The 12,429-nt window shown below is 41.3% G+C and overlaps 1 protein-coding gene across 1 annotated transcript; it reads right to left on the bottom strand.

The window, feature by feature from the left end:
* Positions 1-9,450: 9,450 nt before the first annotated feature.
* LOC122002006 (pentatricopeptide repeat-containing protein At3g12770-like) lies at positions 9,451-11,369 on the bottom strand. The gene has a single exon (XM_042557020.1). It carries the CDS (start codon positions 11,315-11,317, stop codon positions 9,623-9,625), a length of 1,695 nt encoding a protein of 564 aa, XP_042412954.1. The 5' UTR covers positions 11,318-11,369; the 3' UTR covers positions 9,451-9,622.
* Between the last annotated feature and the right edge of the window lie 1,060 nt (positions 11,370-12,429).

The following is a 12,429-nucleotide window of genomic DNA, read 5'->3' as shown; positions in this document are numbered from 1 at the left end:
GGAAAATCCTGGTGAGTGAAGCCAGGTGAAAGACCTAGTGAGTGAAGCTATGCAGAAGGAAAATCCTAGTGAGTGAAGCTAGGTGAAAGACTTGGTGAGTGAAGCCAGGCAGAAGAAAATCCTGATGAGTGAAGCCAGGTGAAAATCCTAGTGAGTGAAGCTAGGTGAAAGTCCTGGTGAGTGAAGCCAGACAGAAGAAAATCCTGGTGAGTGAAGTCAGGTGAAAATCCTAGTGAGTGAAGCTAGGTGAAAGACCTGGTGAGTGAAGCCAGGCAAAAGGGAAGTCCTAGTGAGTGAAGCTAGGCAAAAGGGAAGTCCTGGTGAGTGAAGCCAGGCACGGGAAAATCCAGATGAGTCAAGGTTGACCAGACATCTGGTGAAAGTCCAAGTAGGTCAAAGGGATTGACCGGATACTTGGCAAGAAGGGAAAAGTCCAAGTAGGTCAAGAGAGTGACCGAATACTTGGCACGATGAGGAAAAGTCCAAGTAGGTCAAAGGGATTGACTGGATACTTGGCAAGAAGGGAAAAGTCCAAGTAGGTCAAGGGAGTGACCAGATACTTGGCACGATGAGGAAAAGTCCAAGTGGGTCAAAGGGATTGACCGGACACTTGGTGAGGGAGTCCTAGCAGGTCAAGGGTGACCGGATGCTAGGTACGATGAACCAACAGGTCATGGTTGACCGGATGTTGGTTTAGGAGGCTTTAGACTTGATTTTGGGAGAAAATCATGAGCTGGATCGATCAGCCGATCGATTGGCTCATGCCCAATCGATCGGCCGATCGATTGGGCGAGTCTTCGCGACAGGCCTCCTCCCAATCGATCAGTGGATCGATTGGGACGAGTGCGCGATCGCACAGAACAGCCCTGGATCGATCAGCCGATCGATCCAAAACCCCCAATCGATCAGTGGATCGATTGGGAGCTGCGACTTCGCGTGATAAGCCCTGGATCGATCAGCCGATCGATCCAGGCAAATTTCGCAGAGCACAGAGGCGCTCTGGATTGATCCACTGATCGATCCAAAGCCTCCCCAATCGATTGGGAGCAATCCAATCTATCGGGATCCGACCGTTGGCGTCGTATTTAGCTGCAGGCGCTCGATTCCTTCGGTAAAACTGAGAAGAACTTCCGAGAGCTCATACGATTCATCTCAGCAACTCCACAGCTTCTCCACAAAGTTCAGATCGCCAGTTCTTGAAGGTTCTTGGACGGATCTACAACTGAAGAAGAAAGCTAGGGTTAGGGTTTTCTTGTAAACTTGTGTTGTATTTTGTTTCCCTTTCCCTTTCTTCTTGTAGTGTGAGCCTGTAGGGCTTCTCCGCCTTCGAGTGTTTATTAGTGGAGGTGTGTGTGTGTGCGTGGATCCTTGGATTAGTCACCTATTGTGAGGTGGATACTAAGTAAAATCCATTTGTTAGCATTGTTGTAGTTGTTTCTTGTATTTCCGCTGCACATCTTTGAAGAAACAAGCAACGAAGCACACGAGCACGTGACGAGCTATTCACCCCCCCCCCCTCTAGCTACATATTCGGTCCCAACACTCACAACACAATATAAACACAAAATTAAGCATGTGAGAAGGTAAAAATGCTAAATCTAAGAGCTGAAATGCATCAAAATACTTGTTATCAATGAGAAGCTAGGGATGAAGGCTGCTCGAGGAGAAGGTCGGAGCTAGGTTTGGGTGAGCTCAATTCCAGATGGCAGGAGCTGGGTTCGGGTGAGCTCAATTTCGGACAGCCGGAGCATCACCCAAGTGAGCGGAGCGAAAAATGGTTAACAATGGAAGTTAACCATTTTTAGATGAACAGTGTTGAAGACACCTTCAAAGGCTCCGAAGGCGCCTTCCATGAGTAGTATCAAAGGCGCCTTCAAAGGCTTAGAAGGTGTCTTTCATAAACAATATCAGAGGCGCCTTCAGTGAATAGTGGCAACCTCATATGACCATTTGTTACCGTTGAGTTGTGGATAAAATTTTATCCACTTGAAGGCGCCTTGAACCCTTTTGAAGGCATCTTTTACCCATGTATAAGATCTTCCAAGGGTTATAAAAAGACCCCTGGAGCTAGAAAATATTCAATAACTGAACTACAAATCCTATATTCAATTTTCTAGTATTTTTTGAGCTTAAAAAAGAGTGTAAGAGACTTCTCCACCTTCAACAAAAAAGGTTTATTAGTGGAGCTTTCTTCATCGTCTTGGATTAACAACCACCTAGATTGTAACCAAGTAAATTGCTTTACCTTTTTTTCATTAATTGTTTAATTTTATTATTCTATTTATTTTAGTTGTCTTGTCTAATCAAATCAAAAAAATGAGAAGGGGTTATTTTTTTTTAGGTAATTCACCCCCTCTTGCTAGCCCCCGCTACACCAACAATCATTTCAAATAGACCCAAAAATTACCATTATCATCTTCATAAATTTTGTCATGTGTACCACAAAATACCAAATTATGTATAGCAAGACATTTGACAACAACAACTATTCTTAGCATAGCGTGTTTCCAATGTTTTGTGTCCTTTTCAATTTGTTCTTACATTTCCTTGTCAATTGTCAATGTTTTCTTTAATCTCATTTGTAGTTCAACAAAAACTCTCAGATTAGTGAGGTGTTCAACACTATTTTCATGTTGTTTAAGATTGTCACATAAATTTTTCCAGTCATTACCTCATTCTCTTACTAAATTACTTTTGATGTGTATTACTTTAAACAACTTACAACAAATACAAAATACTTTGTCCAACTCCTTTGAGTACACTGACTATTTTTTATCATGAGCCTAACCATTTGGTAACATTTGAATATAGTAAGTATGAGAATAGTGTTGAGATTCTTTATCTAAAGGAAACTTGAAAATATCTTCTCTTTTAGGACCTCTTTCCATAAGTAAATCTCTCATTTTTGTATCAAGATTATCCCAAACTCTTAGATCAAATATGTTTAAATCATATCTAGGTGTCAAACATTTATATTTGTTTGTATACTCATTGATATGGGTTATGATAGGTCGACCTGTCGGATGACGTAGAAGTTGTGGTCGAGAAAGAGAGGAGAGGCTCATAGCTAGGTGAATGCATGATTAATAGGATAATGACCGACCAAATAAAAGGTTTTCCATAGGCGCTTGGCTAGGCTATGCTCGACCAAGCGTAAAGGCACTTAGTCTTATATAACTTTTAGTATATTACCAGCCGAGTGAAGGCCGAGTGAGCACCAATGTGCTTACATGCGCTCGGCTGGGCAAAGCCCGACCGAGCATAAAGGCACTTAACCTTATATACAGCCTTTAGTATATTACCGAACGAGCGGGCACCAATGTGCTTATATGTGCTCGGTCGGGCAAAGCCCAACCGAACTTTAGGGCACTTAATCTTATAAAGCATTTAATACATTCTGGATGAAAACATGCTTAACAGAAGGTATTCTCAATACATATACAACTGGCTTGAACGACCGGTCAAGATATGCTTAACAGAAGGTATTCTCAATATATATACGATCGATTTGAACGACCGACCGAGATATGCTTAACATGAGGTATTCTCAATATATGTACGACCGGCTTGAATGACAGGTTGAGATATATTTAATAGAATGTATTCTCAATATATATACAACCGGCTTGAACGACCGGCCGAGACATGCTTGACAGAAGGTATTCTCAATATATGCACGACCGACTTAAATGACTGACCAAGACATGTTTAACAGGAGATGACATACAAGTAGTGAACAACTTTATGACAGCTCGGCGAATTTAGCGGAAAATATTCTCCAAAAGTTTCTTCAGTTATAGGAATATATTCCTGTTCACACTTCATCAAGAATATGAGTCATAAACGACAAAAGAAGTACATCTGAGGTACAAAAAAGATTTCTTAAAGGAGTATTACATGAAGCTTAAAGTGTGACTTCATCTTCTAATAAACTCTAACAAACCGGGGACTACCTCATGACTATGGAGGTTATATGAGGTAGTATATAAAGGGGGATCCTCTCCGTGGGCAAGGTACGCATACTCTAGCATCCAAAACTCTGTTTCTAAGTACTCTCATTATTGTACTTCTTATTCTTCTGTTCCACCTTCGAGAGAGAGGAACTAACTTGAGCGCCGGAGGGCCTAGCCCAGGATCCCCACCTTGGTCTTAGGTCACTAATGCTTTGTTGGCTCGTCTCACTGTGTGTAGGACCGTTGAGGAGTTCTTTCAAATCTCTAGGAGTGCATCTTCACCAGAACCATCGTTCACTGGAGCCAGTGCGCCACCTCGTAGATTTCAGACAGAATCAAATTTGACGTCGTCTATGAGAATCTTCACCTGAATCTGAAGCTATGAGATGGAAGAAGCTGGAAAACCTAACACCATGACTATGACGCAAGAAGATATGGAGTTGCTCATCAACGCCAGAGTATAGAAGCTATTGCAGCAACAACAACAAGTCAATACTGGTGGTACATTGCCCATGGCTCCAAATCCGGCGACATCAACAACTGCTTGTCAAAGTGAGAGAAGAGGTGAGGAAGGGGATCCTGCTTGCTTGTTTCCTACTCCTCTCTCCCTGATCCGACATCCTCGAGTATTTCTTCGCATGCCTGTTGAGCAAGGAGGATGGAGGGAGGCTTCCCAAGAATCTTCTGGAGAAGCACCTATGCGGGATAAACATAAAGGGAAGATCGTAGCCAACGATAGTTCTCCTTAGAAGATCGTTACTCCATTCTCTCAACGAGTGTTGGATGATCCTCTGCCAAAGTATTATCAAAACCTAAATATCGGAGAGTATTCTGGAACAACCGATCTAGAAGATCATCTTCTTAAATTTGAGAATGTTGCTCTTTTACAACAATTCACTGATGGTGGCAAATGCCGGATATGCCTTATTACCTTTGGAGGAGCAGCTTAGAGGTGGTTTAAGCGGCTACCAAATAATTCTATTCGTTGCTTCAAGGATTTCTGCAAGGTATTTTTTTTTCATCATTTCTCTAGCAACCGGCAATATCACAAGACCCCCTGAAATCTCTTTTCAATTAAACAGGGGTCGAAGGAATCTATTAGAGCCTATATTAAGAGGTTCAATTAGGTAGCCATAGACATACCTACGGCTACCATCGAAATCTTGGTAAGTGTATTTTCTCAAGGGCTTAATGATAATGATTTTTTTAAGTATTTGGTTATAAACCTTCCAGCCAATTTTGATTTATTAATTGAACGAGCGACTGAGTTCATCAATGTAGAAGAAGCTCAAGCCGCTCGGATAAAGGAAGTTGTCACTCCTACTCTCGCTCCAAATGTGGATCATCCGGTGATGCTCGCTCAGCGACCCAGAGGACCTCATGCAATTCCTCCCCAATGGCATCCTAAACCGCAACCTCAAGCTGTGCAACACGTGGGGGGTCAGTTAAGAAATCCCACGAAGATAGTGCACATATCATCAAATGAATACTCACAATACATAAAATTGTTATACTCTGAAGAATCAGCAAGCTCATAATCCTTAATATTGGAGGTGTTCTCCAACCTCGAATCACCGACAGTATCTGAGGTAAAATAGCCCGTTCGATCTAGAATATCGGATGGTTGAATTACAAACAAGAGTTTTGCCACTCCCAGCCGGGCAAGCTCAAGCACCCGGTCAGGCGCAATAAGAAACAACATCAGTTCGATGATGTGCGTAGATTGTATACTCTTGTTTAGTATGTTTTGACGCACATTCACATACTTTGCACATGCTTTATCTATGCATTTTCGTACTTCCAACTTTGCTTTTAGCATATATATTTACTCTTTTTATTCGAATATCTGCTTTTGTGCATTTTCTGTACACAGGAGTCGTATTTGGTGAAGGATCTATGATCGTGGCCAGATCTGCAAGCAAACCAAAGGAGGAATGCACCATCCTTGTGTGCCACACGACCCTGCCATGGGGGGTTGCCCAAGCCATGTGAGGATCACTACCCGTGTGGCTACAGCAGGAAAGGGAGTGGTCATGGTCGTGTGAGCTTCACACGATCGTGCCAAGTTTTGAAGCCAACAGGGCCATGCCATGTACACCACATGGCCCTGCAAGCCCTCCAAAACTGAAGCAGTGCATGGTCGTGTAGATCTACACGGCTGTGCAACATTTCCAGAGGCCAAGAATGCCTTGGTCGTGTGCACCACACGGCTATGTAGGAGCTTCAGAGCCGGAGGCAGTGCAGGCCGTGTAGATATACACGGCTGTGCAAGGGGAGCAGTGGCAGAGGAAGCCACGACCGTGTCTCACACACGGTCGTGTGAGATAGGCAGAGAAGGGAGTAGCACAGGCCATGTGAGCTTCACACGGTCGTGTCTCGGGGTCGTGTGGCGCCCAAACCCCCCTTCTATATAAGGCCTTCTTCAAGATTTGAAAGAGGATCTTCTCCCTTTTGGGGGGAAAGGAGTTTTGGGGCGTTCCTCCACCTTCTTGGAGGGATTTTCCGACGATCTAAGGGCATATCTTCATCGTTTCGACTCCGGAAGCAAAGATTGGATTCGAAGACCGTTCTTCATTGTAGATAAGCCTTTCTTCTCTTTCTTTCTTGGATTTAGGGATCAAGATGCTTATAATCTTCTTGTTTTCGAATTTCTTTCCTTGTTCTATGGAGTATATCTCTATGTTCTAGGATGGAGGGAGTATTTGTAATAAAGATTTGATGTAAAACTCTTGTGGATTTGACAATTCCCTATTTCTATGATTTTATCCTATTTGTATCATCCGGGGCACCTCCATGCATATTGATATGATTCAATGTTGTTGGTGTTTATCCTCTTCCAAGCGCCTCCAGTGTTCCCAGACACCTCCAATGCACTGGCGTTTATCCTCGTAGCTTATCTAGCGTGGGGCGCCTTTGTTCACCCAGGTGCTTTCAGTGCTTCCTCTTCAGGGCGTCTCCAGTAACTCGAGGCACCTCTGTTCACCCAAGGGGCCTAGAGTGAATTTTTCTGCATGTGTTAGCTTAAAAATAATATGTCCTTGCAACACAAAGTTAGAAAGACATATGTATGATAAGTATTTGTGATTTAGATTCTATCTAGGATCTAGTCTGATCTTTAACTTAGATTTTCAATTTGTCTCTAAGTTGGATCAATGTCTAAGTCATCCCAAATTGGGATGCATTTTCACTAGATCTCTCCACACTAGTTTACTTGCTTACTAGTCGTCAAACCTCCTTTGACTTTTGATCTCTTGACCCACTAGGTCTTCCTACTAGTTATCTGGTTCTGCTAACCCAACCGGTCTTCCTTTCTAGATGTCTGATCCTTCCTAACCAATTTGGGCTTCTTGCCAGCTGTCTACTCCTTCTGATCCAATTAGACTTCTATATGATGTCTGGTCCTTTAGATCTATCAAATCAATTTAGGTCTGTACACTTAGTCAACATATTAGATCACAACAGGATTTAACTTTAAACCTTTAACAATATTAAAATATATGTTCGATTCTAATACTCCCTATATCAACAATTTCTTCCTCTCCTCTATCTCCACCATTAAGGGGATGGCGACGTCATGCCCACCTTCACCATCATCACCCCTTATCTTCTTCTTGATCCACCTCATATCCTCATCCCTCATCTTTCATCCTCACCAGAGCTCATCTCTTATCTTCCTCCTTTCAACCATCGGTAACCCTTGCACTTCGATTTTTCCCTTCGGGTTAAAAGAGAAGGAATTGAAGCACCTCTTCCTCACCATCCACCGTTTGACCACTTCCTCTTCGGGTTAGAAGAAGAGAAGCTGACCATCTTCATCCTCCCCTCTTCGGGTTAGAAGAGGGGAGCTCCACTCTCCATTGCACCAACAACCCTCCTTTATCCATCCGATCAACCATCTCCCTCTTTGGGTTAGAAGAGGAGATCCGGCAACCCCTTCTGAATTCCAGCCTCTCCTCCACTCCAGCAATTCATCTTCTCCTCTTCAAGTTAAAAGAGGAGGGCAGCTCTTCGACGATTCCATGGCTCCTCCATTCTCCACGATAGCCCTCTTCTCTTTGGGTTAGCAGACAAGAGGTCCTCCTTTATCCAAGCTCCGATCAACCTGCTTTGGAAAGTCATCACACATTTTCCATTTGCTCCGAAGCTTGAGTTCATCCACGTGCACTTTTGTTGTTTCTTATTGTTGGGTTGTTTTATTTTGTGTGCCGATTGATCATTAGTATGTTAACACTTGTATTGTATTGATCTTCTATGTTTAGAATTGCACATATTTTGTTAATTTGATTCATACCCACAATTTGTTTGATGAAATATTTCTTTAACCTAGTTAAATTTTAATTTTTTGCAATTAGATTAGTTTAATTTTGTGCAATGCTTGTTTTGTTGATGTTTGTTCTTATCATTAAGTTAGCTGCAAGCAGATTATATTAGATTAGGTTTTTCTAGAATGCTTTATGATCATTAAATGCTTTACTTTTTTCATGTTACCTTTAATTTTCTATTTTAGTTTAGATTAGATTTCATTGTTATTTCATTTTATAGTCTAATCCTAAAATCGGAACCCCCATTCAAAACATCAAAAATCCAAACGCGATAACATTGAATCCTAAATTTATCATTCTACCATTATATTTTTTTTAAGAGACGACCCGAGTAATCTCTACACTACATTAGCATAAAGGGGTTCGATAAATCAAATTGATTTTTATAATCCTAGTTCGGCACACGATTATTAGGCACCCAAAAAGAAGTCTTTCATACTTGATTGACTACGCAAGACTTGTATCTAATTTTCAAAATAGGCCTTCTATGAGCAACATCTAGTCAAGTTTCCTTTTGTTGTGTAATAAAGTACTTGTGTTAAAAAGAAGGTAGGTTAATCGTGTATCACTAATTTTCTCAACTCCTAATGATGTAAAAATTGATTCTTTAGTAGACTTACTAACTCATTTGAAATATAAATCCACGTTATTTCTAATGTCCCATAGGTGACTTATGCTTAACTAATGACTTACATTTTCTACATAGGAAGTAATCCACTAGAACCACTAGTTTTCTTCGGGCACCTCCTAGGGATATCAATTTGGATTGATGAGGTCAAATTCAGAACAGAAATTTTTTTAAAAAAAAATCTTAACCTAATCATACACAAACTCAAATTCAACTCGAAACCCTAAATCCGAACCCAATCAACCCAACCTTGACCCGAATAACCCAATTTATAACGACTTTTTTTTAGACTATTTTTCTTATAATTATTTACTTTTATCTCGATACTCCATTATTATCATACTATATATATATATATATATATATATATATATATATATATATATATATATATATATATATATATATATATATATATATATATATATATAATAAAAAAAACCCCACTTATCCCAAAATTCAAGTCAATCCGAACCTGACCCGAATCCAATTTAAAAATTTTCAACCTGAAACCCTCCAACCTAAACCTAAACCAATCCAAAAATCTCCGACCCAAACTTGATTTTTTTTTTTTTGTATAGACTCGGATCGGATCATAGGGTCATTTTTGACACTCCGAAGCTTGTTCTTTAACATGGGAAGTTCCAACAAGAGTTACCTGGAGACGTTACAAAAAATATAGCATATGGACATTAATCCACCATCTCCTATTTCCGTCATTATGAAGTAATCCAACTAGAACCGCTAGTTTTCTTCAGACCTTGTTCTTTCATCCTCGCTCTAAACTGATCCACAATATCCCATTTCTGAGACAAAGCATATAAATTTGAGCCAGACACATAGCTGGAAGGTTTATCAGGCTCCGACTTAAGAAGGAAATCATAGGACAGTTGCTGCAGTTTCTCATCATTGTGAATCACTGAAGCAGCAAGCAGAGCACCCCAAACACTAGCAGGCGGCGTAAACTGCATTGATTGTATGAAATGCAAAGCATGATCCAACATGCCGGCTCGACCTAACATGTCAACCATGCAAGAACATATTTCAACAGTGGGGGTAATTCCATGGTTCTTTACCAATGCATTATATATCTCAAGCCCTTCAATTGCTAGGCCACTCTTGGCACAGGCCGACAGGACAGACAAACTTGTGATGTGATCAAATTTGAAATCAAGACTAGTCATTTTTCTGAATAAAGCAATTGCTTCGTCTCCCCTGCCATGAATGCCATAACACGATATCATGGATCTCCTGGAGATAACATCTTTCTTCCATGATTCGTCATCAAAAATGCATCTTGCAGAATCAATGCTTCCACATTTCGAATACATGTCAATTAAGGCATTGTTCAAGGAGGTCTCTGTATTGAACCCTAACCTGATGGCAAAACCATGCATCTGTTTCCCATTTGGCAAGCTCGCAAGAGATGCAACAGCTGGAAGGACACTTACAAGAGTGATCTTGTTTGGAAGAAGGCCGTTGCTTAGAACCATCTCACGGAAAAGCTTGATAGCTTCCTCATTCTGTCCGTGCTCAACATGCGCAGCAATCATAGCTGTCCAGGCTACTACATTCCTTAAGTCCATCTCATTGAAGACATGCTTCGCCAAATCCATTCGCCTAGCCTTACAATACATATCTATTAGGCAAGCATTTATGTGAAAATCAAGCTCGCCATTGAAACTATTTCTTAAAATAAAGCAATGCAATTCCTTTCCACGCTTCTGACTCCAATTATCGGCGCCGCACGTAGTAAGGAGAGTGGAAACTGTGAAGGAATCTGGTTTGATGCCCTCCGTTTGCATCTGTTTCACCAGTTGACATATTTCTAGAGCATCACCGGCAGCCAACTCGGAGATCAAAGTATTCCAAGAAGCCACGCTTTTCAGGGGCAATTCATCGAACAAGACGCGAGCATCGCGTGGGCACTCGCATCGGAAGTACATCAGCATGAGAGAATTTGAAAGTACCGTGTCGGCGTTGTATCCGAGGCGGGTGGAGAGGGAGTGGATGAAACGCCCGGTTGGCAAGTCGAGGAGCTCGGCGGCGGCCTTGGCGGCGATTGAGAGGCTGAAATGGTCGGGGGAGAGGCGGAGACGGAGGCGTCGGAAGAAGGAGAGGGTTTGGCAGAAAAGGTGGTTGCGGGAAAAGGCAGAGAGGAGAGAGTTGTAAACGATGAGATCGGGGAGGTGATGGGAGTGGTGTTGACGAAAAACTAGGAGGGCGAGTGAGGGAAGGCGGAGGTGCGAGTAGGCGGAGATGATTGAAGAGAAGATGCAGGCGTTGTCGAAGAGGCCGTGAGTGATGAGAAGGGCGTGGGATTTGAGCAGGAGAGGAAGGGAACGATGATCGCCTTGGTGGAAGAGACGAGGGAGAGCAGCTACGGCGGCGACGATGCGGGCCGGGAGGGGCATCGGGTTACGACTACAGTGAGTTACAAATCCAATGTACTTCAATAATCTACCATTATGCTGCGAGTAGGGCCAACCTATGAAACGACGGATCGGGCCGTTAAAAACTCATCATATAACAAAACAAGAGCAAGGTGAGATGGGCAATTCAAGATGAATTATAGGTTAGATACATCAACCCACAAATCTTTAAAAAAAAAAAAAAAAAATGGGTTGTGATTTAGGTGGATCATGTCCACGAGCTCACTGAGTTTTCCATTCTAATTTTAAATTGTTGAATAATTATTTTTTAATCCGCGAGTTAATCTAAACTTTCACAAGTTGATCCACGTGAGTCATAGACCTAAACATGTTGATCTATCTGGATCTGTTTTAAAATGGATTAATAAAATTTCAATCAAATTTATTTAAGTTGTTTGATGAGACGAGCTAACACAACGGGCCAAATCTAAATTGACGGTTGTAGCTATGAATGCCAAAAAAAAACAAGGCATGAAGCTTCACTAATAGGCATCGAACATTAACGTGATGAAGAATATTGGCACCATGCAGTATTAACAAGGGTGGGTTAAGATGGGCCTTTATTAGCTCGAATTAAGACAAGATTTAAGAGGCATTAGTTACGAAGAGGGCGTCAGTTATAAAGCATCACACATTAAAACAAATAGAAAAAAAAATGGTTTCAAGAATAAGTAATAATATTATCGGTAACAATAATGACGTCAAATAGAATTACGATAGAATTATATTTTATCAAAGGAATTACGACGGAATATTCTATCGGTAAGCTCGAATATTTTTATAGTGAACAAGGAAGGAGACGTTGTTGATGTAGTGAAAACTAGAAAATTAAATCTATATTTTTGATGTTGATAAATGTTCAAAGTTAAAATTAAGTATGATCTAGCAAAGTTAATCAAGTGTGCATGTAATTAACCTAGCTAGTAAGCCTTAGTAGTTCAGGTTAACTAGATATTAGGCAAGTTAAATCTATAGTAGGTCAGCTGGACTGAATACTAGGTAAGGAAGTCTTAGCATATCAAGGACACTAGACAACTAAATCTACATGGGTCATCGGATTGAATATCTAATAGGAGGGACTTGATGGGTAAGTG

The sequence above is a fragment of the Zingiber officinale genome, chromosome 7A (assembly GCF_018446385.1).
Source record: "Zingiber officinale cultivar Zhangliang chromosome 7A, Zo_v1.1, whole genome shotgun sequence".
NCBI classification, from domain to species: domain Eukaryota; kingdom Viridiplantae; phylum Streptophyta; class Magnoliopsida; order Zingiberales; family Zingiberaceae; genus Zingiber; species Zingiber officinale.
The sequence above is the reverse complement of the archived record's forward strand: the minus strand, read 5'-3'. Positions and strand labels throughout refer to the sequence as shown.